Genomic DNA, 27767 nt, shown 5'->3' with positions numbered 1-27767 from the left:
AGGCCTTCTAGGAGCAGGGGGTTGGGATTCAGGATTTTTAAAAGTTGCAAAAAAGGCATCTAAGAAGGCTGGTAAGACTGGTGGAACGACGGAAGGAGAAAGGGTATCCATTTGTAGAAATTCATAATACTTCTTATGGACTTCAGACATTTCTGTGGAGTCCCATTTGAAAACCTCCCTCATCCGAGAGATGGTTTCACCAAAGGTAAGGTCTTCCCTAAGGGAATCCACCTCAGCAGAGTTCTCCTCCTCCTCTGGGGAGGCACACCCTAGAGGGAAAGGTATCTGAGAAACATAAGAGAGAGAAACCTCTGAAGAGGAATCTGTATAGTCTTCGGCCTCTATTGAAAGGTTCTGCAGTCCAAGGCCTAGGGCTGATAACAGGAGAGGCATCCTGGGGAGAAGCAGCCATGGAAGGCCTAAGGGCCATAAACGTATTGAACAAGCTCTGAGAGGAAGCTTGCCAATCAGGCAAGCTCTCAGGGGGTGAAGTCACGTTTAGTTTTCTGTTTCTTTTTTAAAGGAGAGTCTAAGTTCAGAAGCCTCACTAATGGTAGAAGGACTGGTCTGGACGTCTGCAGCGAGCCAAGGTACCCCCTCGTTGTCGGTGCCCGACATCTGCATTACCTCAATGGACATGCTTTCATACCTTGGTTTTGTGGCCTACAGAATGGTACCCACTATATCAGTGTTGTCTGGTTCCATATATTCCCTTCAGGTGTACCTCAGCTACAGGGGGAACATCAGGTGGAAAAGGTGCAGCAGTGGGCTCAGGTCTGGTAACTTTGGCCTTCTTTTTCAGTGGCTCGGCGGTATGGCCAGACAGCCTTTCCACTGTAAGAGTGATAAATTTGAGGAGGTGGTTCTCTAGATAGATATTAAGGGCATGCAGATGGCTGCGAAGTGTCTTTGGGACAGAGGCCTGACAGATTGCTCAGGCCTTATGGTCATGGTTGGGCACTAGGCAGAACAGACACAGGTCATGGGTGTCCTTATGTGGGATCTGACGTCTAAAATTACACTTTCCTTTTCTGGATGACATGAACCTGGGCAGGGGTGCAGTGACCAAAAAGAAAGAACAAAAAAAAAGACCCCAATGGGGTGCTTATGTTTAAATCACAGGATCCGACAGCAGAATGATCTGACGTTCGACCGGCAACAGAGAAGTTCTGAGGAAGGTATGTGCAGACATCATGCCCCACACACCTTATGGCGAATGCTAGATGTCCCATGTACCTTGCAGTAACTAAAGCTTTTGTATACTGGCTAGATGTTCAGGTTGCTAGGCGGAGGCTAACCCAAAGGTTATGAATATTGCAACATGAGAACAGAAGGACATCTTTATATTCCAACACTTAACAATACACAGAAGTAAGGGGATGGATATGGATCTAGGAGCCCCTGGAGCATGGTCCCAGCAAAACCTGTCCTGAATCTAGAAAAATAATCCAGTTAGTAATTTCTTGTAAAGTTATGTAAAGAGGACCATGTAGCTACCTCCTGAATACTTCTAGAGTTCACCCCTTTCCAATATGCCATGAAAGAAGTCAAAGCTCTAATTGAATGACCCTTTATACTGCCTGGAACTGGTTTACCATGGTGGGAAAAGCAAAAGCCAACAGCTGAGGACAACCTTCTGGAAAAAATCTGTTTTGATAAAGGTTGTCCTTTCTTTGTCGCAAAATAAGACACATAGCTGACCAGCTTTTCTGAAGGACTTAGCTCTGTCAAGACAGTACTTGAGCTGCCTATGCATGTCCAGTCTATTTAAAATCCTATCCCCCCTGGTTCTGAGGGTCAGGATAAAGCACTGGGAGACTGATGTTTTGATTCGGAGTAAATTCTTAAACCACTTTTGACATGAATGGGGGATTTGTTTTTAATGAGATCCTATCTCTACAGAAGACCAGATAGGGTTCACCTACCATAAGAACTTACAACTCAGATACTCTTCTTGTAGATGTTAGAGCAATTAGAACAGTTTCCCATGTAATGAACCTTAAGTCTGCTTGATGAGCAAATTCAAATGGAGACATAATTAACTTCTGCAGCAAAAAATTTAGATCCCAGGAAGAAGAAACCTGTTTACAAGAAGGTCTCCTGTGTAAAACTCCCTTGAGAAGCTGTTTCGCTAAAAACACAGAAGAAAGTAAAGGATCCATGGACGGACATGCTGAAATGGCTGTAAGATGTACCATGACAAAGGAATAAGAGGCCACTGGATAGTAACTCACACAAATATTTAAGAACCAGTGATAAATAATCCATGAGGGGACCCTGGTTACTGGCTAGACACCAACTACAAAGTATTTTCCACTTGTCAATAAATGATTTCTTAGTAGCAGGTTTTCTTGCCTCCTTTAGTACTTTCTGCATGTCCTCAGAAAAGTGTTGCCTAAAAGGAATCATAAGTGAATCACCCAGTAAGTTAGGTGAAGAGGTTTGAGTATCAGACTCCCCTTGTCTTGCGGGACTAGGTCCAGTTTGTGAGGAAGCTTGTGGTAACTACCCTTGGCCAATTCTATAAGAAGGGAAAACCAATGTTGCCTGAGCAAAAATGGAGTAACCACAGTGATCTTTGGCAATTATTTCTGAATCTTCAAAATTACCCTAGATGTCACTGGAAATGGTAGAAAGGCATAAGGCAACATTCCTGACAAAAGGAATGGAAATGTACCTGTTTTCTAGGCTTGTTTGGCAGGAGTCTTGGAGCAGAATATGTTCAATTGTCTGTTTTGAGAGGAGACAAACAGATCTACTTGTGGTGTTCTGCACAAATGGAGCAGTTCCTGGAAGACCTCCTCATTCAGTCTCCATTCATGAGGATCTCTTGTCCTGCTCCGCTTGTCTGCCACCAAGTTTTGCTTTGACAGAATGTAAGATGGTTGGAGTGTTAAGGAGTGCTGAACAGCTACCTCCCAAGCCATTATAGCTAGCCTGCACAGAGAGTATGACCTGGATGCCTCCTTGCTTATGTACCATATAAGACATCCAGGGGACTATACATGATGAAGAGGTTTTAAGGCAAGGATCATAGCCGATATTTCTTTGAAACTGATGTGTTATTGTTTGTCTGTCTGTGGAATTTCACTACCTTTCACCTTTACTCCCATAGAAACTGCCCCCAAGCAAAGCATTTGGTATCTGTAGTTACAAACTGGCTTGGAGGTAGAGGAGTAAAGTGGAGACCTGGACTTACTTCAGTCTATAGCCTCCACCACTGCAGTTCCTTTTTGACACAGCTTAAAATAAGAATCTGAAATTCCAGAAGATGCAAATGTTGGGTCTATGTTTTTTTTTTTTTTTAGAAACTGCTGAATCTTTCTCATGTGTAACCTGCCCAGAGGAATCATGACAATCATAAAAGCCATGAACTCTAGGATTCTCAGATACTGTATGGCTGAAGTATGACACTGACGGGAAAAGTAGGGTGAACAAAATGCAATGACAAGTGTGTGTACCATTACACCTCTCTGCACAATATAAAGTGGATGCCTGCTATTCTTCCTCCCTCTCTCTTTCTTAGTGCTGTTATTCCATTTTCCAAGGCCCTTGGATCACCAGAAAGGGCCACATGGGCACAGGTTGCCAGGGTTTGTCTTTTTCTATCACATATGGCCAACCACTTTGCAAGCCTAGGCTTGTTTAAGAGACTTGGATAACTGTCAGCATTCTGACTATAAGCCTGTGAGTCAGCTTATGTTACAACACTTCATATGGTTGCACCGAGTCAGAAATCTGGCTGTCTGCTTAGGGACTCATGTAAAAGTTAGCTACATATGACATGAATATAACATCTGATACCTGATAAGTTCTAGTAAACTTTGATAAGTGTTTAACTAAGATCAAACCATGAACCGTCCATCTAGGGTCTTTATCTTTGACTATGCAACAGATGTGTTAAAATTATTTTACTATCAGACTGTTAAATACTGAGAACATGCATAATAAGGTATGCAACACACTTCCCAGCCAAGCAAAAGATGGCCATATAAAAGCCATCCAGAAAAACAGAAAAGATGCCTATGTCAGAAATTGATGTTCATCATCTCCTCTTCTACCTCAAATGATGTACATTTTTATCAACACAAAGGGGACAGTTTTCTAGAGAAGCACCATGTCTAACATGTATTAACATTCATTCTCTGTGTAAGTATGGTGTATTAGTCAGCATGAAGGCAATACTTAAACCTTCTGTACGCAATGACTAAATGGCATCATACATTGGAGACATTGGAGGGAAAGCATCTGATTCATGAGCACATATTAATACAAGCTTTGTGTTTATACAGCCAAATAGTGCTGAAAGTGTCCAAGGAAGATGCTATGTATGAGCAAAGAGGAACAGCAGTACGCATTACATCCAAAGCCTGCAGAAAGCATCCAGGGTGAGTGATGTGTAATAGCAAAATATAAACAGAAGTAAGGCTTGCCTCACTGCATGCGCAGCACTGAAAATGCCTGAGGAATGGGGAACAAAACTGTCTGCAGAGTGACCAAAGGCTTAGTGGGTGGACATTGGTGCAGCAGTTAACATTGTCGCCTCAAAGCAAGAGGTTCTCCGGTTCAGTTCTCGGCTGGGGTGCCTTCTGTGCAGAGTCTGCATGTCCCCAATGGGTTCATGTGGGTTTCCTCCAGGTACTCTGGTTTCCTCCTACATTCCAAAGACATGCGGCTGGAATGTTTCTTCTCAGGCCTCCTCTGAAAATAGGCTCTGTCCTGTTCAGGCTTTCCCAGTCAACAAATGTTAATTAAATAAATAAATTTCGGAAATGTTCATGATCTGCATTCTGTAAACCTGGAATTCTTTCCTCACCTATTACTGGAAAACTTTGATGGGTCTGAGAAGTTCAAATGAGACGAGCTTCAATGCTGTCCCTGTAGCAAGTACTTGTGCCTAATGAGCTTAACTTGTCAAAGAAACTAATAAAATAATCTTCAATTGTAAATAAAATGCTGATAAGAGCATACTCTCTTATATGAAAAGTACTCAGTGTGTCCTGAAAGTTTACTGAGGGTGTTCAGCATGCAGCACTATGTACTGTGTTTGTGTGTGTGTGTGTGTGTGTGTGTGTGTGTGTGTGTGTGTGTGTGTGTGTGTGTGTGTGTATATATATATATATATATATATATATATATATATATATATGTATGTATGTATATGTGGGTCTGTATGTATGTATGTGTGTACCATACACAGTCTTAATGTCTGTCTGTTAACATGGCCATCCTAGTGCACACTGTGCACTTTTTACATGCAAAGGACAGTTATACACATATGGACCCTTATTGTGGTATGCAGGAATAGGCAACTCAGCTCAGAATGTTAATAACATACACTGTGCTCCATACAAATACCTGTGTATTAATGCATCTCATTTTGATTTTGCACTGTGTGGCTGATATACACATACAAAATTCTGGCAAGTTACGGGACTGTACTGATCCGTAATGCTATCAGTACATCACACTGTTGCTTGCAGATGTAGTGAGCGTGCCACTGTGCTACAAAATAAGAGGCAGATCAGTACAGGAACATGATGAAAAAACAACTCATTTTTTTGTGTGTGAGTATAGGCATGCTTGTGTGTGGTTTAAATGGATGAGCATGTGTTGCAGGAATAACTGGGCTATCACAGTCTGTCTGAACTAATGTCATTTCTGCAGGCAACCATAATACACAATACAATTGTCTCCAAACTGCATTAGAACTTTTACTGATGTTGTGTAGCTCAACTGCAAATGGCTTGTTCATCACCTGCCTTGTGCATGGTAACATATTACTTCTACAGTCCTAATGTGCAACTGTTTCTGAACTGGTAGCTGGCCTTTTCTCAGCATTTTCCTTTGTAATGGTACTCTACAGTGCATGCCATATTTCTGATTCCTGTCACAAATCTCAGTGTAAAATAGATTTCTCAGGAGAGTTCAGAGACTATTTACATTTCTAGCAAATAAATCCATGCAAATAACAGTAATGAATTTATACTTTACCTCAAAACCCTGAACATCTGGTGTCTGTGTAAATGTCTTTACAAAATCATTCTTTATTTCTTGGTACTCTTGAGTGTCATGGTGTAAAGGAACTTCTCTGCACTTGCCTTCCAAGTCAGTATCATCCCATGTATCTGGAATTTCATCTGCAAATGAAATAGGTAATAAAGAGAAAAGAGCTACTTATTTTTCAGTGGTGTGACTCAATTATTACTGTACAGGTACAGTGATGCTATCTTATTTGCTTGCTTTATAAATAAGAAATATATACTGAACATGTCTTGCTCCATATGACTTCATTTAAAATTAGAAATCATAGTAGTTTTGATGTAATATGAAAATATATTGTATTAAACATAGTACTTGTACAAATAGATATATACAAGTTATGTGCTTTAATTAAAAACATACAATGCTAAGGGTAGCTGAAAAGGAGCAAATCACTCCCAAAAATTTATGATCCCTAGTGTTTCTAGTGAAGAAGCAAGTAAATGTTAAGAAAGTGCAGTTGCTTGAATATATTCAACTAAATCTAGATGCCTGAATAACAGTATCCTGCAGCAGAAATGTATGACATGATAAAGAACCAGCTCAAAGTGAATGTTAGTTGATAGAATGGTCTTTCTCAGTAGCTTGCTGTTTGTAGGAGCAAATGGATGCAGTCTGTGCCCAACTATAACCAACAGAGGATGATACACCCAACCCTTCTTTTTAGTGCCCAAAAAGAAGCAAAAAAAAGTTAGCATATCAAAAAGCTCACCTAGAGAATTGACAAATGCTAAAGAAAACAGCCATTACATGCACACTATATGTATATGTGTAATGTGAATGTGTGAGCATTATAAACAGGACACAACATTTATTTATTTATTTTTATTGTACTTTATTTATTTATTTTTTACAAGGAAAGTATGACTCGGCTGAGAAGCCCCTTTTCAGTGGAGGCCTGGAGAGAAAAGATCCACTTACAGACATAAGGCATAGTACATGGCATAACAATAATACAGAAAGTACAGCTGTATAAGTAAACTTACCATAACAGTAGATGTTCAAATGATCACCGCTGCAGTGGCCTAAGCTATATGGATTATATCTTGCTAAGGATATTATAGCCAGAAAGCTTCCAAATCTTTCTGGGAACCTTACATAAGCTTGACTAAACATCAGGTTTGGGAACCAGGTCCTTCAGAGCTTTCATGCCAATAGAGAGAAAAGGGGAGGCTAAAGAACTGAGAAGACAATGCTAGGAAAATAACAATAAAAGCCCACACACTGGCATAAACACATTCAAAAGTGGGGGGAGTAGCTATTGCAGCAGAGGGTGGGAGGCTGGCATAATGGTTAAAGTGTTACCTTATAGACACAAGGTACAGGGTTTGATTCTGACATGGGGTAATTGGCTAAGCTTATAATAGCCCACATGGGCAGTTAGCCTAGTACTAATCTATGAACCTATGATCATTCAAACATCTACTGTTACAATACGTTTATTTATATAATTATAATATGTTCTTCATGTAGGTCACTGCTACAGTAGCCTAAGCTATATAGGTAGATTACCATAGCTTAACATGACTGAAAGGAGGAAGGATGAAGGTCCTGGATCCCAGGAAGATTGGTCCTATCAAAGCATGTCCTAGACCTGGAGAAGGAATATAGGTTATAGTGCTTTGTAGAAGTGTGCACAGAGGACCAAGCTGCTGCTTTTAGAACAATTCTATAATCCAGTCCTTTGCAAAAACAGATGAAGACATGGCCCTGGTAGAGTGAGCCTTGACCCTGTCTGGAACTGTTTTGCGATGTGGGTACAACAAAAGGTAATATTATGAGACAACCATTTTGATAAAGTCTGTTTTGACACAGGCTGGCCTTTTTTAGCTCTCACAAGTAATGAGAAGTTCTTAAAGATCCAAGATATGGGATATCTTTTCTTCCTCATTTTTAGTTCTGGAAAGAAGATAGAGAAATGGACAACTTGGCTTAAGGTAATCTTAGACAACACTTTAGGTATAAATGAAGGCTTACTTCTTAAAGAAACCTTATCTTACCTTAAAATAAGGCTGACTCACCATGAGAGCTTGCGACTCAAGATACTCTTCTTGAAGAGGTCAGAGCAGTTAGTAAGACTGTGTTCCATGTCAAGAACCTCAAATGGACTGCTCAGATGTCCTTATTTTGGAGGAATGTTCCTATTTTCAGGCCTGATTTACCCTTACACAAGAATGTTCGTATTTTTTGCAGTAAGTTCTTGTTTTCATGCTTGATTTACCCCTTGTCAAAATTTTCTGAATCCCTGCCTTATTTCATGATTCTTAAATCTGTTTAGTACATGGAAAACCATGCTAAATGACCAACCTTCTAATGGCAGCAAACAATTAAAGAAAGTAACACGCATCTTACATTTCCCTTTTTTAAAGCAAAAATAAAATGACCTTGTGTGGTAGTATTTTGCAAAACAGTTAATGTCCACAGATTTTACACTGTCTCTTTGATAGTGTGCTTATATTTTTTCTGTCATTTTTCTTACTATTTGTTTTTTAAACATGTTTCTCAGTAGTATCCCACATATCTAATAGAAGCGGACAGTTATGGGTTATTTGGTATTCAGATTTTATGATAATTATAAGTCCAGATTTTTAACCTGGCTATATTTACATTTCAAGGGCCCTTGCTCCTACTTTCAGTGTTTGCAAGTTGAGAGGTTTGACCTCAGGTAAGCCAGATAAATTGGTTCAAATAGAGCAAGAGTTAGCTTTCTAACACAAAATTAAGATCCAAGGAGGCATAGCTGACCTTAGGCATAGGCCAACTAAGCAGCTGACTAGGGCACTGCTCTAGCAGGGATGCTTTCTCAGTACTTATTTGTTTATTTTTTGTAGTAAGAATTTTTTTAATATGTTGAATGAATACAGGAAAAACTGAAGAGTAAGACAAACTGTGAGAAAAAGGATTATAGAAGGTTACTAGGCTAAAGGCCCCAGGGCCTTTACAAACCTAGTCAAGTTCAACACGTGTTCCCAAGGGTGTCTGGTTCAAGCAGACGCTAAAAGCAGCACCTACTGCCTCTACTCAAGACGGACACATGGAACCCCCAGGTGTATTTCCAGTTATCCATCCAATTGCCCAAATTATGCTTAAATAGGATGAATGAGAGGCTTTGCTTAACATGAATAGGAAGCTTTTTCCAAAAGTGTGGCAACCTCTTTGAGACAAATCTGTCCCTCCAGCAAGTTATGTTGATATCACATACCAGGTTAAGGTCCTTTGAGCGAGTGACAAGAGAAAATGGGAGAATAGACTTCCACCAACTCAAAACCAGTAACAATTCAAAAGTTGCAAGAAAGAGCTCTGGATGCAGGATAAAGTTAACCTTTTATTAAAATAAACACTACAGGTTGTCACACGATTTCGTCTCCAAACAGACTTCATCAGAAATATAAAGCACATTTCTTCAACTGTCTTAAATAATCCAGTTAATTAAAAACCCACCAATCAAGTTCTATGCTTCATAAATATTAATACATGACATAAACATATAAAATGTCACCATAATTACTTATAAATACTGAATTACATATAATGCATAAATACACATGATTAATATTGCTCATACCACTATAAATACATTTAAAAATGTGAGCGAGTGACCCGTGTGCCATTTGACTTGTGAATGTGCAGCATTTCCATTAAAGCTGGGTCAGAGATTGCTCTGTATGCAAGTCACAGGCCGCTTCTGAGCAGTTTGTATGACAGAGTAAAGTGACAACAATTTCAATCTGTTCGCGTAAGACAGACCTTGAAGACCCTACATTTTTTTTGTAAGGAACCTTTGTAGTCTCCCCAATTGTTGAAGGTGTTTGAAAAGGAACATACTAAATTGAGAGCTGTACTCCATTATTGTCTTGATGAGGGAAGAGTACGGGTGGGGGTTATAATATCTTTTTTTCCTGGAGGAAATGCCCTTACTTATGAGATGAGTAATATAAAATGCCCTTTTTACCACTGAGGAGACATGGTGATCAAAGTTATGGTTGCTGTCAACCTGCGTGCCCAGATCTCTCACCACTGAATGTGTGCTTAGGGTATTGCTATTGATGTGGTTTTTTGCATTAAGTTTAAAATCATGACTTTGGCACCAGTCATTAGTCTGCATAAGACCTTCTTGCAGGATGTTGACATTGCTAGGGGTTTCAATAAGCGCTCCCAGTTTGCAGTCATCAGCAAACTTTGTCAGCCACAGTCCTTTTGTTTAAGACTGTACTTCAGAGAAGTCAATTCTGAACAGTAGGAGTTACAGAGCCACTCCCTGTGGAACACCACTGTTTACAGGTCTGCTAGAAGAAAAAAGTAATCTGGATGGTGTAGGTAGACCAGGATGGAGGCATTGGGTGGTGCGGGGGGGCCACTGTGGAGCCCTTTTGTTTAGGGCACCAGTTGACCAAAGGCCAGTCCTGAAAGGAAGAGTTACCTGTTATCTAGGAGGCTTCTTATGCATCACCCTTTTCAAAAACATTTTCATATGAGAATGCATTGAAAGAGGAAAATCCAAGGGCAGACATGCTGAAATGGCCCACAAATGAAACTTGATTGAGAAGTAAGACAGGCCACAGGAGATTAACTCACACAAATACTACAGAATCAGATAACACTAGCCTGAGTGGATGCTGGCTATTTTCTTTGCACCAACTAGAAATTCTTTTAAATTTACTAATACATGATTTTCTTATAGCAGGCGTTCTTACCTTCATCAATATCTGCTGCATGTCCTCAGAAAACAGGTGACCAAAAGGTATTAAAATTCTTTTATCCAGTCAGCTGTAGTTGTTTGGGGTCAGGATATGTCAAACACTCCTGATTTTGTGTGAGTAAATCCAGTTTGTGAGGAAGCGTGTGGTAATTGCCCCTGGTCATTTCCAAAAGAAGGGGGAAACCACTGTAGCATAGATCATAAGGGAACTACATCAATGATCTTTAATCAGTCCTTCTGAAGCTTCAGAATGACCATAGATATTAGTGAAAGGGGGGGAAAATATACAGAACCTTTCTGCCCAAGGGAAAGAAAATGCATCTGTCTTCTAGGCCTTCTTGTAAGGAGTTCTGTAGCAGAATTTTGACAACTGATTATTGTGAGTGGAGGCAAACATATTTAATTGAAGCATTCCCCACAATGGGATCAGTTCTTGGAAGACCTTCTGATTCAGTTTCATTTCCTGAAGATCTGTCCTGTTCCTGTTCAGCTTGCCTTCCATACAATTTTGCTATGACAGTATGTAAGACGACTGTAGGGTGAGATTGTGCTGTAAAGCTATATCCTGGGCAAATATGACTAGTCTGGATAGAAGGTAAGATCTGGTTTTCCCTTTCTTATTTATGTGCCTCATCACTGTGGTTTGTCTGTAAACACTTGTAGAGATCCCTGGACCACAGGCGGTCATGACAGTTGACAGCATTTGTAAGAGCTAATGTCTCTTTTATATTTAACTGTCTAAGTCTGTCTTTTTTTGTTCCAAAGACCCTACACTTTTGTTTCCATAGACGCTACTCCCCAAGCAATGTCTGAGGTGTCTGCTATGACTGACTATGCTGAAGCAAGAATGGAGAATGGGAGACCTGAATTCTGAAAAAAAAAATATTGTCTCTACCACAAAATCTCCCTTTTCACAAGCTCCAAAACTGAAATCTGAAATTTCATGGTGATACTGGTGCTGGTCAGGTACCACTGGATTTTTCTCTTGTGGAGTTTTACAAGATGTATCATGAGTATCCCAGATGCCATGAGACCCAGAATCATTTAGAATTCCCTTGCTCAGACAGTAGTCTGAAAGGAAAAACTCAGGGAAAGATCTAAATACAGATGTTTTTCCTGTGCAAGAAAAGTTCCTTGAAATGAGGTGACCAGGAGACAACCTGAGAAAACAATCCTGTGAGAAGGAGATAGCCAAGACTTCTGTAAGTTCTCTTGGAATTCCAGCCTGTGTAGGAAATCCCTTACCCAAAAGTGATTCCTGACACAATATGGAAAATGTGAATACTTTGTAGTCTGCAGTAGGTTGCACAGCCCTCTTCAGGTCACCCCACAGATTTTCTATTGGATCAAGGTCTGGGCTCTGGCTGGGCCATTCCAAAACTGTAATTTTCTTCTGGTGAAGCCATTCTTTTGTTGATTTGGATGAATGCTTGTGGTCATTGTCATGTCGAAAAGTGAAATTCCTCTTCATCTTCATCTTTCTAGCAGACACCTGAAGGCTTTGGGCCAAAAGTGACTGGTATTTGGAACTGTTCATAATTTCCCCCACCTTGACTAAGCCCCATTTCTAGCTGAAGAAAAGCAACCCCAAAGCATGATACTGCCACCACCATGCTTCACAATGGGGATGGTGTTCTTTTGGTGATGAGAAGTGTTGTTTTTATGCCAAACTTACCTTTTGGAATTGTGACCAAAAAGTTCAACTTTTGTCCCATCAGACCGTAATACATTTTCCCACATACTTTTGGGAGACTTGATGTATTGTTTTGCAAATTTTAGCTGGGCCTGGATGTTCTTCTGCATAAGAAAAGGCTTCTGTCTTGCAACCCTACCTCATAGGCCAAACATATGGAGAATATGGGAGACTGTTGTCACATGTAGCACACAACCAGTACTTGCCAGAAATTCTTGCAGCTCCTTCAGTGCTGCTGTATGTCTTTTGGCAGCCTCCCTAATCAATTTACATCTTGTCTTTTCATCAATTTTGGAGGGACGTCCAGTTCTTTGCAACGTCACTGTTGTCCCAAATTTTGTTTACTTTTTGATGACTGTCTTCACTGTGTTCCATGGTATATCCAATGCTGTGGACATTTGTTTGTACCCTTCACCTGACTGATACCTTTCAACAATGAGATCCATTTGATGCTTTGTAAGGTGTCTGCAAACCATGGCTTTTACTGTAGCAGGCAACTAAGTGTCAGGAAAATCCTACTAAAACAGCTGAACTTTGTGGTTAATCAGAGTTTCTTTAATTGATGGCAGGTGTATACCCAAGAAGGCCAAATGCTGTAATTAAAGCAAAAGGTGCTTCAACAAAGTATTAGTTTAAGGGTGTATACATTTATGTAACCAGCTTATTGTACTTTTTTTTATATTTTTCCCCTAACAGATTTGTTTTGTTTTTCAACTGAATTGCACAGGTTATAGGTCACATTAAAAGTGGGAAAATTTTCAGAATGATTTATTGTGGTCTCCTTTTTTATATCACAAAAACCTGGCATTTTAACAGGGGTGTGTACACTTTTTCTATCCATTGTAGATCTACACAGTCCTGGACATCCACCCTTTGTTGTAATTACCACTTTTCAACTCAAAAGCACATCCTCATTGAGAAAAATATTGTTAAAAAGTACTAGCCAGACATTTAGTAGCTCCTCCATCTTATTCCACACTTTTACTTGAATTATTTCACTACCATGGGTTTTCACTGTATTCTGGTTTCTCATTACTTAAATTAAGTTTTCTTTATTTTTGTTGTTAATACCCCTGATTTCTATTTCTATTAACTGAGGAAATTGTAATTGTCTGGAATATGTTATTATTTCCTGCTGTGTAGTACTCTCAACCTCTACATACTTTTTATATAGTATACAATAATAATTCACCATCACATTCATAATTTTAAATGAGTCCATTTCTTCCCTGCCATTCTCAAAATTCCTGAGTTTTATTATCATCCTTTCAACCACGTGTTGCTTTAAACATTGAGTCAACAATTTAGTTACTCACAACTGCTCTATGTTTGTTCATGTTTCTAAATATCCTGCACAGACATTCTAGTTTCTTTCAACCTGCTGTGTTCCCCTTATTCTTTTTTTTTCATTCGTAAATCACTTATTTTTAAGCCCTCTAAATGCCCACTGTGGCTATTATTCCATAACTTATTTGTTTTCATTTAACTAAATTTCTTAGCTTCAGTTTACAATTATCCCAGTTCTTTGCAAGGTCTTTACTACTTAAGTTAAAATCTAATAACATATCAGATAAAGTCAAATCTACTCACTCATGGAAGTTTCCCCATCCTAGTCACTCTGGCGTCCCTGTAGTCTGTACCTGCCGCTAGCAATAGCCTCAGATTAGAAGTGGGTGGTCTCCTACTGAACTGAACCCAAATCTTTCTAACTCTCCTGACTGGAATATACCACATAACCTCCCTCTGTCTGCAAGGACACCTATATTGTACAGAAATTGTGAAGTCTAGCAATAGCCTCAGATTAGAAGTGGGTGGTCTCCTACTGAACCGAACCCAAATCCTTTTAACTCTCCTGACTGGAATATACCAAATAACCTCCATCTGTCTGCAAGGGCACCTATATTGTACAGAAATTGTGAAGTCTAGCAATAGCCTCAGATTAGAAGTGGGAGACTGGAATATACCACATAACCTCCCTCTGTCTGCAAGGACACCTATATTGAACAGAAATTGACGTGTAGGTTTTACTACTTCTTAATGTATTATTATCATTATTATATATATATATATATATATATATATATATATATATATATATATGTAACCTTTACCACTGGCTAGCACAATTGCACGGACAATTTGTACTACCCGAATAAGTATCTCGCCCTTTTTACTTAGACCTATTCACTACTGGGGTACGTGCTTCCCCACTTTAGCCACTAGATGGCAGCAGATTCCAAGATATCCAATTTTATAAATTGACTATTTCCAAATTTAAAAGTCCTATTTTTACTAGATCTCCTCTAGCACTCCCCGTTTTTACCCTACTCCATACCTAAAGCAAGCCAGCATAAAATATAGTACTGTTATCAAAGTTGCTGTGTGACAGGAGTAACCATAAGGGAGTCCATTTTGGCTATATTAGCTGTTAAATTTTAAAAGGAATTGATCTGCCTGGTAGATAGCACAAGCTATCCCTGATTGGTTGATAATTTTTTTAGCAAGCACATGATCACTGCGATCAGTTGGCACCTTAACTACCTCCCCCAATCACGTGTTTCTCCCTTCTCTATCCCCAACAGAATCTATATGTAGAGCCCACATTTGCGGCGCCATTTTCAAAACACATAGCTTCCCCATCCTAGTCACTTCAGCGTCCCTGTGGTCTGTGCCTGCCGGTAAGCAAACGTCATTGTTTTACCTCCAAGGAATTGCTAACAGTGCTACTGTATTTATCATGTAAGACACACCAAGGATTATAGTACTGTTATCTAAATAATAGCAGTTGCTTCTCCGACTGTCTTATAACTCCTAAAAAAGTATTTACTTTTGAATTTTATCAGCTGCTCTACTAAAAGTTGTTGCCATTATTTTAATGGTGCTAAAGATAGAAATGTCATCTGTATAATAGTAGACACTTCTCTGACTGTATCATACAAACTGAATTAGTATTTACTTATTATTATTATTAGCTGCTCTTCTGATGTGTTAAAGAAATTGGAGCCACCTTATTAACTGGGTAATGTTCATCCTGCTGTTAAGCTAGCAGTGTGTTTAAGCTGGACTGCAAAGGACTGCTCTGAATGACTAGGCTAAAACTTAGCAAAGTGTAAGGCAGAGAATTTGATTAGGTTGTTAGACTTTTGTCAGTATTACCCTGTATTTTCATTTGTTTTGACTGTTTGTTCTCATATCAGATTTTGAACATATACTGTTAGAACAAAGCTCAGCAATGTCAGTTACATATCTGGTATGCCTGACAGCCCATTGTTAGGAGTTAATCGAGTTACTTGCTCACACCCACTGACCTATAAGTGTTAGTGGCATAGCCTAGTCTCATTAAGGATTACTTCACTCACTCAGAATACTTTTTTAGTGGTGTAGCCTTCTCCTAATGTACTTTTTCTTTCTTACAGCTAGCAATAGCCTCTGATTAGAAGTGGGTGATCTCCTAATGAACTGAACCCAAATTCTTCTAACTCTCCTGACTGGAATATAACATATAACCTCCCTCTGTCTACAAGGACACCTATATTGTACATAAATTGTAAAGTGTAGGTTTTACTACTTCTTAATGTATTATATATATATATATATATATATATATATATATATATATATATATAAACCTTTACTGCTGGCTAGCACAACCGCACGGGCAATTTATACTACCTGTATAAGAATCTCTCCCTTTTTACTTACACCTACTCTCCATTGGGGTATGTGCTTCCCCACTTTAGCCACTAGATGGCAGCAGATCCCAAGATATCTGATCTTATAAATTGACTATTTCCAAATTTAAAAGTCCTATTTTTACTAGATCTCCTCTAGTACTCCCTATTTTTACCCTACTCCATGTCTAAAGCAAGCCAGCACAAAACATAGTACTGTTATCAAAGTTGCTGTGTGACAGGATTAACCATATGGAAGTCCATCTGGCAATATTAGCTGTTAAATTTCAAAAGGAACTGATCTGCCTGGTAGACAGCACAAGATATCCCTGATTGGTTGATTATTTTTTTATAAGCATAGGAGGCTCAGTTTGTCCCTGCTCCATTTGCCCTTGCTACGCTCAGGCTCACTACACTTCCCTACCCTACCCCCATTCCCACCCACCACCACATCAATTACCTTTATACCTATATACCACACCCACACCTTACCACTCCCACCTCCATCACACCACCCCAACCTATCATATCATCCATCCAATTAGGCTTCAGTACACCTCTTATTAATACTTTTCAACATCCCCCTCCCTACCCTCTCCCTATAACACCCTAATTAACTTAACTAACCTAAAGTAGGTGATTTTTACTAACACCCTCACATCCACAACTCCTAATATATACTATTTATATCTCTTCCCTAATACTGCTAACCTCCATTACCAGATATCAAACCCAAATTAATCATAGACTATTCACCCAAAACAAAGTTACATCCCTCAACATTCTAAACCCCAAACCTTATACCCAACTAGCACAATATATCTACCCAACCACCCTTATCCACCACCACCTCATACATAAGATACACCTAACACATAAACAATCCCACAGCACCCTAAAACACATAAAAACTATTAATAAGTTATTTAGATTTTATTTACACCTGCAAACAGCACTCATACACTGTGGTGACATACATCCCAACCTAGGCCCACTACATCTAGACACATTAATCCCCGACCTGAATTATACCCTACTCCATAGACCCAAAAACTCACTCTTCATCATACATCTAAATGTTAGAAGTATCTCAAACAAAGTCCATGACCTCCATGCCTTACTCTTCTTTTATCATCCAGATATTGTGATACTGACTGAGACCTGGCTAAAGCCTGAAATTCATAATAATGTAATCACTACACCAGGCTACAATATAAATCATAGAGACAGAGTAGGTAAAAGGGGTGGGAGAGTAGCCACACTATACAAAAATCACCTCATCCTAGAAAAACTAGACATCACACCCCCAGACCTAGATAACATTGAACTCAATCTCACTAAACTAAAACTTAACCCAAATAAACACATCAATATTATATGATGCTACATTTCTCCAGGCAACAATATTCCCATTACAGAAAAACTCCAAGATTGGATAGCTAACTTCCTCCCCCAGGAAAATATCCTATTAGGTGACCTTAATATTGATTGGCACAATTGTTCTAGTCAGAACCCTTTCTTACACATCAGTTTACACAGACTAACCCAACTTATGACTTCCCCAACTAGAACAGACAAAAGAACCAAACACCAGTCTATAATAGACTGGATACTTGTATCACATCCTTTCCTAATATCCCAAGCTGGATGTTTGCCAGACACCCTCAGCAACCACCAAGCTACATTTCTACTAAGAAGTAAAACCCCCCAACTGACCCAAGTAACTGTGCGTGAAATTAGGAACAAAAACACTTTAACTTATTTAACTTTAACAATGACCTAATAAAGTGTAACTGGACCCCCCCCCAAAAAAAACATAGCCCTCGATGAAGCAGTACTATATTTCAATACTACCTTTACAAATATACTTAACCATCATGCCCCCCAGAACCACAAGAATTAAAACTAAACATGCCCCCGGCTAACTTTAGATACTAAAACATTCCTCAAAAATAGAAACAAAGCATGGACAAACTATCGTAAAAGCAAATCCCAGTTAGATAAACAAAAGTAGCTGGAACTACACAACAAAGCTAAACAACTAATTAAAACAGACAAAATCTCCTACTATCAAAATATACATACTAAATATATAAACAACTCAAAAAAATTCTGGGCAGCATTCAACTCTGTATTACAGCCAGAAACGGCATCCACCCCCACTCCCAAAATAGTGAAGAACCAAGATAATATTCCCACACAGTTTAACAAATTCTTCACAGAAACTATCCAAACTCTAGCTAACAGCCAACTAAGCCCCAATAAACCCACTTCAACTAAAATACCCTTTCCACCTTAAACAAATAACAGTCACCCCAACTTCAGCTTCAACCCAGTACCAACCAAGACCATACAAAAACTACTCCTAAAATGTAAACCAACCTCCACAGCCACTGATAAATTACCAACAGAATATCTTCAACTAGCCACTGAAGCTGTAGCCTATCCTGTCTCCATTCTAATTAACAGATCTATGAGTGCAAAGTACCCCATCTTTGGAAAATATCTCATACAAATCCAATACACAAAGGGAGGAGCTCTCTCAAACTCAATAACTACCGTCCTACAGCTATACTTTCCCTCCTATCAAAACTTCTCAAGAGAGTTGTCCACATGCAATTGATGAACAACCTCCTAGAAAACAAATTGCTATCCACACAGCAACACCACCGCACTTACATCATTTACCAACACCGATAATAACCACAGAAATAACAGACTGCTCGTATCTGCCACACTCTTAGATTTATCCAAGCTTTTGACATGGTCAGCCATGAAAAACTGCTTTAATCACTACCCACTCTAAACCTTAGCATCTCTATTTCTTGGTTTAAGTCCTATCTCAATGGTAGGCAGCAAGCTGTAAAATGGCAAAACCAACGCTCTCCCTTATTGCCTGTCTTCCTAGGGGTTCCCCAAGGCTCCATTCTGGGTCCACTGCTCTTTACCCTATTTACCAATCAACTCCCATCCAACATTCCCAAAGCCTCAATAGACCAACATGCAGATGATACCACCATAATATGTGCAGCCAGCATCCTAGACCTCCTCCTCTCCCAAACACAGGAATGCTTTTCCCTAGCCGAAACTTGGATCACCAACCAAAACCTCATTCTTAACCCAGCTAAAACAAAACTACTCCTCTTTAGTCCCCACAGATCTTTACCCCCCTCATATAACTTTACAATCTCCTCACACAACAACAACACCTCCATCACCCCTACCAATCATGCCAAACTGCTAGGCCTAGAAATTGACTGTCACCTTAGATTTGACATACACATTTCCCAGACCATAAAAAAAATTTATAAAAACACGGGCGTACTCTTTTGAAACAAACAATTTCTATCCAACCACTCTAAAATTACTATAGCCAGGACATACCTGCTATCCACCTTACTTTATGCCTCCTGTGTGTTTACCAATCTCTGAAAAACTGACCTGAACAAACTTGACAGCTGTTATAATAAGATAGCTAGATATGGCACAGCATCACCCCCTAGAACCCACCATTGTGAATGCCTCAAAGAACTCAATTGGTTAGAACTCCCACTAATACTTCAATACAATCAACTATCATTAGCACATAAATGTATACATCACTCTGACAACACCCCAGCCCTACAACAACTACTCCAGCCCTATACCACTACCAGATCCTTAAGATCAAGCACCCAACACTTCCTTAAGGTAACCAAATTTAATAATGAGGCAGGTAAACCCATTTACAGCCTCTGCATCTCTAAAATCTGGAACTCCCTTCCTGCCTACATAACATGCAATAACTCAACCCAATTCAAGAAACTAATCAAAATACACTTCCTGAATAACAGACTATGCTCCTGTATTACCCCTGGCTAGTAACTCATTACTTTTGCTATTTTCAATGAGATTTACAGTTTAACTACAGGCATCTATTGTCCATAAATTCGATGTAAAGTCTCATCTTAAACAGGAAGTCTAACTGTACACTCAACTGTACATTCAAATTCTTTAAGGTGCAAGAAATGTGCCTCTTGTATGTTGTAAAATATGCCTTTCTGTTATACTTATTGTCTTATTTGTTAACTATAATATTGTTTTGGAGCTTTTCTCCCCGGGCCTCCACTGAAAATGGACATATCCAGTTGGACTCTCCCGGTTAACAAATGTAAAATAAAATAAAATAAAATAAATAAATAAAAGTGGAAAATGCCATTGTGTATCAAAATATTTTTTTATTTGGCTTACAAAACTCAATTTTTATTGGTATGTGGTTTGCCTCTATCACTAGATGTATTTTTATTGTTCAGGCCACGTTAAAGTATTATTTTGATATGCAACATCTAGCTCATCCTGCCCAGGATCCATATTTTTGCTGCAAAATACTTATATTCCACATCTTTCAGTCTTATTTTCATTACATCAATAAGGTGAAATGCATGCGTTCTATAATTTTCTCACCTCAGCTGATATTCTACAGTATCTTGGTCCTCAAGAGACCTCTCCCTTATTTCCTAGAGAATTCTAATTTTCTGCTAGTATCATATATCCTTACTAAAAGGCTATAACTTCTCCCCCAGTGTTCTTTAGTTCACTACTTTTGGTGGAACCAGGGTTGCCAGATGTCCCTATCTGAGCAGGACTGTCCTGGGAACAGCAGCCCAATTCCGTGTCCCGCACTGCCTTTTAAACTCCTGGCAATTGGGATTTTTTTTTTTTTTTTGGTCTTAACGTGAAGGACATTTTTTTTTGTCCCTACCTGTGCCTTAACAAATCTGGCAACCCTGGGTGGAATATATACTGCAGCAAGTGCAAAGTCTTACACCCTGCCAACAACCTCTCACCACTATAAATCTTCTCTGCCTATCCTTCATTTGTTCCTTAGTCTTTATTCCTATACCATTTTAATTAATATTAAGACCTTATTCTTTTTCTCTCCTTGTGTCCCAGCAAAGAAACTTTCCTTCCTACATTTCTTTACAAAACATTCATGTTCGCTATATTTTAGGTGTATTTCCTGTAACATTAATTTCTGTGCATTATTATTGCAAATATAAGTCAGTATCTTCTCATGTTTCAACTAGACCATAACATTCCAAAATGAATAAGTCATACTATGCCATAGTAAAGCTTATATTTTATTCTATTTAACTAATATTCCTTGTCTTTCTGTTACAAAGTAGTCATTCATAGTCTGCTACTATCACACTTTGTGTCACTTTATATACTTTTGTGTAATGCTGTTTCAAAGAAACCGGGTCTCTTATTACAGTGGATATAAAAAGTATACACACCCCTGTTAAAATGCCAGGTTTTTGTGATATAAAAAAATGAGATCACAATAAATCATTTCAAAACTTTTCCCACCTTTAATGTGACCTATAACCTGTACAATTCAATTGAAAAACAAACAAATCTGTTAGGGGAAAAATATAAAAAATAAAAAATGTGTAATAAGCTGGTTGCATAAGTGTGCACATCATTAAAATAATACTTTGTTGAAGCACCTTTGCTTTAATTACAGTATTCAGTCTTCTTGGGTACACACCTGCCATCAATTAAAGAGACTTTGATTAACCCCAAATAAAGTTCAGCTCTCCTAGTAGGATTTTCCTGACGTTTACTCAGTTGCCTGCTACAGCAAAAGCCATGGTTCGCAGAGAACTTACAAAGCATCAAAGGGATCTCATTGCTGAAAGGTATCTGTCAGAAGAAGGGTACAAAAAAATGTCCTCAGCATTGAATATACCATGGAACACAGTGAAGACAGTCATCAAAAAGTAGAGAAAATATGGGTTGCAAAGAACTGGACGTCCCTCAAAAAACTGATGAAAAGACAAGATGAAAACTGTTCAGGAAAGCTGCAAAGAGACCTATAGCAACACTGAAGGAGCTGCAGGAATTTCTTGCAAGTACTGGTTGTGTACTACATGCGACAACAATCTCCCATATTCTCCATATGTCTGGCCTATGGACTACAGTTGCAAGACGGAAGCCTTTTCTTACAGAGAAGAACATCCAGGCCTGGCTAAAATTTGCAAAACAATACATCAAGTCTCCCCAAAGCATGTGGGAAAATGTGTTATGGTCTGATGAGACCAAGGTTGAACTGTTTGGCCACAATTCCAAAAGGTACGTTTGACGCAAAACAACACTTCGTGTCACCAAAAGAACACCATCCCCAACATGAAGCATGATGGTGGCAGTATCATGTGTTGCTTTTCTTCACTGGAACTGGGGCTTAATCAAGGTGGAGGGAATTATGAACAGTTCCAAATACCAGTCCCTTTTGGCCCAAAACCTTCAGGCGTCTGCTAGAAAGCTGAAGATGAAGAGGAATTTCACCTTCAGCACGACAATGACCCCAAGCATACTTCCAAATTAACAAAAGAATGGCTTTACCAGATGAAAATTAAAGTTTTGGAATGGCCCACACAGAGCCCAGGCGTAAATCCAATAGAAAATCTGTGGGGTGACCTGAAGAGGGCTGTGCACAAGAGATGCCCTCGCAATCTGACAGATTTGGAGTGCTTTTGCAAGGAAGAGTGGGCAAATATTGCCAAGTCAAGATGTGCCATGCTGATAGACTCCTACCGAAGAAGACTGAATGCTGTAATTAAATCAAAAGGTGCTTCAACAAAGTATTAGTTTAAGGGTGTGCATGCGTATGTAACTAGCTTATTGTACGTTTTCTGTTTTTTATATTTTTTCCTCTAACAGATTTATTTGTTGTTCAACTGAAATGTACAGGTTATAGATCACACTAATGGTGGGAAATATTTTGAAATGATTTATTGTGGTCTCATTTTTTTATATCACAAAAAAAAGAAGTAATGTACTCACCATAATGTTCCATCTGAGTAGTTGGACTTCATTTGTCATCAAACTGTGGGATGTCGGATCCGGACAGGAACCGAGACAGCAGCTTCACCAGCATCTGATCCGAGCTCCAAGCTCCTCCCCTTAGCCATAATACCATTCCATCTCGTTCCTTCCCTCAGATCAAGTTTGCTATACCCCTCACAGGAACCCAATCCAAAAAACCTTCACTAAAAAAGATAAACAAAAGAGTCGCAAGACGCTCTCTCTCCTGCCTGCCAATGCAGAAAACATAATGAGAAGGTCAGGGGAAGGAGGGGGGATGTCTGATGACAAATGAAGTCCAACTACTCCGATGGAATATTATGGTGAGTACATAACTTCTTTATCTGAAATAGTTGACTTTATTTGATCATCAACCTGTGGGACACAGTCCACAGCTACCAAAACCTTGGGTGGCCCTCATGGAAGGATATTTTGGAGTTCCACGGAGCCAAAGGATGCTCTCCCCCTGGAAACCATGTCCAATTTATAATGAGAAATGAAGGTGTGAGATGAGGACCAAGTAGCCACCGAACAAATATCATCTAAAGATGCTCTAGACCAAAAGGCAGCTGAGGTAGCCATACACCTGGTAGAATGAGCATTTATCCTACCCGGAAGGGACATACATTTGTCTTTATAAACCTGAAGGATGCAAGGGGAAATCCATCTGTCAATGGTTACTTTAGAAACCAGTTTGCCCAGAAAGGGTGTAGCAAAGTTTACAAACAACTGATCAGACTTGTGAAAGGCTTTAGTCCTATGTAAGTAGAAACGTAGTTGTCTGTGCACGTTTAATAAATGCAATTTATATTCACCTCTGTTCTGAAAATTTGGAAAGAATACAGGTAAACTGATTGATTGATTGATTGACATTTGTTTCAGAGGCCACTTTAGGCAGAAAAGAGGGATTACTTTGAAGTGAAACCCTATCTTTATGAAAAATCATATGTGGAGGCTTGACAGATAATGCCTGGAGTTCTGACACTCTCCTAGCCGAAGTAATAGCCACTAGAAAAGCTGTCTTCCAAGATAAAAACTTCAAATCCACAGAAGCAACAGGCTCAAAGGGTGGAGCAATTAAAGCTTGTAAAACTAGGGTAATGTCCCAAGGAAGGGTAGGATCTTTAATCGGGGGTCTTAAAAGAAAAGTACCTTTAATAAAGGTTTTGCAAAGTCTGGAGGGAGCTAAAGAAAAAGAAGTTATGTCTTACCATAACGTTCCATATGTATTGTTGATCCTCGTTTAGTCATTGCGCCTGGGTTATCGGTTCCGAACTCGGAACCGAGCTGGCCATCTTCCAAGCTCGCGACAGCCACAAACTCTCGAGCTAAACTCTTACCCACAATTGCTTCTCCTTGTTACCTCAGATTGAGTTTGCAAGTCAAAGAAAGTAGAGGTTACCTCTGGTCAAAGGACCAAATGGAACTGGATGATGAGATCCACTATAAGCCTCAGGAGGGGGAAGGAGGGAGGGTTGTAATGACTGAATAAGGATCAACAATACAGATGGAACGTTATGGTAAGACATAACTTCTTTATTGGATATTGTTAATTCTTGTTCATTCCTTACACCTAGGATAGAGTCCCCAGCTACCTTTATTCCTGGGAGGCTCTCATGGAAGGACATTCCTAAGCACCACTGAACCAAAGGATGCTCTTCCTCTGGAGGCCAAATCCAATTTGTAATGGCTGATGAAGGTATGAGGTCTAGCCCAAGTTGTAGCTGCACAAATGTCAGGTAAAGAAGCTCTAGCATGGAAGGCAGCAAAAGGTGCTACTGATCTAGTGGAATGAGCGCTTACGGCTGTAGTTAGAGGGATATTGTGAATTTTGTGAATAAATGTTACACAGTCTTTTAACCATTTAGCCAATGTGACCTTAGAAACAGAACATCTAAGTCTAGGCCCAGAATAGGCCAGGAATAGCTGATCTGATTTGCAAGAAGCCTTAGTCCTGTCCAGATAGAAACAAATTTGCCTGTGAATGTCTAGGGTATGTAGACAATACTCTCCTCTGTTAGAATGACTGGGAAAGAAAACTGGCAGTTCAGTGGTTTGGTTAGTGGACATTTCAGAGATCACTTTTGGCAGAAAGGAAGGATTAGTTCTCAATGACACTCTATCTTTATGAAAGATCAAGTAAGGCCATTTGATGCATAGAGCTTGAAGTTCAAAGATACGTCTGGCAGAAGTAATGGCGACCAAGAACAAAGTTTTCCAAGAAAGAAACTTGAGGTCACATGAAGAAGCTGGTTCAAAAGGAGATGTTGTCAAAGCTTACAGAACTAATGACAGGTCCCACAGCTGGATAGGTTCTCTAAAAGGGGGTTTCAAATGATTTACGCCTTTTAGAAAGGTCTTGCATAATTTGTGTGACATAAAGGAAGAGTCATGGACACCATTGTGAAAATTAGATATTGCGGCCAAATGAACTCGAATGGTAGAAGTAGACAGGCCAGACTGGAATAAACTTGACAGGTATTCCAGTGCTACTGGCACTGGTGCTGAAAAAGGATCCATACGTTTTCCCTTCAGCCAAATGGTAAACCTTTTCCACTTGCCGAGATGAGTAGTTCTGGTGGAAGACTTATGAGATGCAATAAGAATGTCACGTATTGGGGAAGAAAGATCAGTCTGCCTGGCAATCACTGGAAGTGGAGGAGCCAAGCTGTGAGCTTCAAGCTGTTCAGGTTGGGGTGAATCAGGTTCTGTGGATGGGAGATCAAATCCGGAGTTGGATCGAGAATCCATGGTTGATCTAGCAGGTGAGGCCATAGGAAGAGGAACCAAATTTGACGAGGCCAATATGGCGCTATGAGGATTATCTTCCTCTTCAACCGGCGGGCTTTCTTCAGGAAATGGAGAATGAGAGGAAGAGGGGGAAAGGCATAAAGCAGACCCGAGGGCCAATTGTGGACTAGAGCATCCCTGGGTGACTGTCCCCGAGGGGGAATCAGGGTGAAGTAATTGCTGCATTTTTAGTTGGTTGGGGATGCAAAGAGGTTGTAGCAAGGGAGACTCCAGTGGTTGAAAATCTCCGCCACTATAAGAGGATTCAGAGACCACTCATGTGGTTGCAGAATGCACCTGCTCAATCTGTCTGCTATCGTGTTGGAACTCCCGGGAATGTGTGTTGCTATCAGAAAGCGGTTGGTAGCCATCGCCCATTGCAATATCCTCATGGCCTCTCGACAAAGAGGGTAGGATTTGGTTCTGTGTTGTTTGTTGATGCACCAGACTACAGCCATGTTGTCTGATTGTATTGTAATAGTCCCTGACGGAAGGAGGGGATGAAATGCTTATAACGCTAGATGCACCGGCCTCAGTTCTAGGACATTTATATGCAGATGGGGCTCTAGTTCCAACCACGTGCCTTGGATTGTCTTCCCCTGAAAAAGCCCCCCCACCCCATCAGGGAGGTGTCCGTGGTCACTGTGGCTTTGAGCTGTTGGGGGGTGAAGAGGCGAGACCATTGTGACGGGTTCTGTGACATCCACCAAATCAAGTCTTGTTTGCATCTCTGAGCCACCCGAATCTGGGATGATAGAGGAAACTGAAAAGGGTACCACTGGGTGAGTAGTTACCATTGAAAAGCCTCATGTGGAATCTCGCAAGGGGGACAATGGTGATGGAAGCTGCCATGGAACCCAACCCTTGAGAGTATGATATGAGTTGTTGTTTTATCCTTAAAATTCTGTGCTCTGGAATCAATGCCATGCAGTTCTTTGTATCCAACAGGGCCCCAATGAATTCTATGGATTGGGATGGGGATGGGTTGGATTTTTGCCAGTTTATAGTTACACCTAGCCTTTCTGTGGTGTGAAGAGAGTATGCCAAGGCTTCTATCAATAGATGGCTGGTGGGGGCGGTGAAGAGCTAGTCGTCTAGGTATGGAAATACCCAGAATCCTTGCAGTCACAGGTGAGCTGTAACAACTGCCATGCACTTTGTGAACACTCTGGGGGCAGTAGAGAGTCTGAAGGGCAGTATTCGGAACTGGTTATGACTGGCTCCTGCACGGAAGAGAAGAAATCTTCTCGATGGTCTGTCCACCTTTATTTGGTAGTATGCATCTTGAAGATCTATAGAGCACATCCAATTGCCTGCCTCCAAAAGTGGGAGGATAGACTGTATTGTTACCATTCGGAATTTCTGTACCTCTACGAATTTGTTTTGCACACTGAGATCCAAAATCGATCTCCAGTCCCCAGTCTTTTTTGGTCTCTAACAATAATCGAGTAAAATCCGGATCCTATCTGGTCTGGTGGGACTATTTGGATGACTCTTTTTCTTAGCAGCTTTGCAATCTCTAATGCTGCTTCTTCCCTTTGGCTGGTTGGAACATCAGGTAAGTTTCTTAGGGGGATGGGACAAAGATCGAAGGGAATATGATAGCCTCTGGTTATTATCTGTCGTACCCAAGAATCGGTGGTAATGGTTAGCCAGGCAGAAGGGTACAAAGAGAAATAACTCCTAACCACTTCCAGAGGAAAACAGTTGGACCACTCTTCAGGAGTGCTGGTAGGACTGGAAAGAGAAAAAAATCTCTGGAACCCTGGTTAGGTGGACCTCCTCTGCCCCAAAAGGGGCATTTTCCATATGAGTTTCCCCCTCTGCCTCTGGGAGAAAACTCGGCTCATGTGTCATGGAAAGAACCCTGAAACTTTTTGTGCCACATCTTCCCACTCTTCTGGTTTCTGGAGAAAGCCCGTTGAGGGGAAGAATAACGGACACCCATGGCAGAAAGGGTCTTACCGTCCTGTTCACATCTAGCCAGTGTGTCCTTTACCTTGGGTCCAACTAACGAAGAGGCTTC

General features: G+C 40.0%; 1 protein-coding gene across 1 annotated transcript in view; it reads right to left on the bottom strand.

Annotated features, from left to right (window-relative positions):
• Positions 1-27767, bottom strand: part of LOC122794822 (protein mono-ADP-ribosyltransferase PARP14-like) — a gene marked incomplete in the record, with an annotated part of 659914 nt that overhangs the window by 139530 nt on the left and 492617 nt on the right. The window contains 1 exon segment of the mRNA XM_044063427.1: positions 5995-6124. Coding sequence (XP_043919362.1) covers positions 5995-6124 — 130 coding nt within the window.

Source organism: Protopterus annectens, chromosome 2.part1 (assembly GCF_019279795.1).
Source record: "Protopterus annectens isolate FY-2018-M chromosome 2.part1, PAN1.0, whole genome shotgun sequence".
In the NCBI taxonomy this organism is placed as follows: Eukaryota; Metazoa; Chordata; order Ceratodontiformes; family Protopteridae; genus Protopterus; species Protopterus annectens.
Note: the sequence above shows the minus strand (reverse complement) of the source record. Positions and strands in the feature narration are given on the sequence as shown.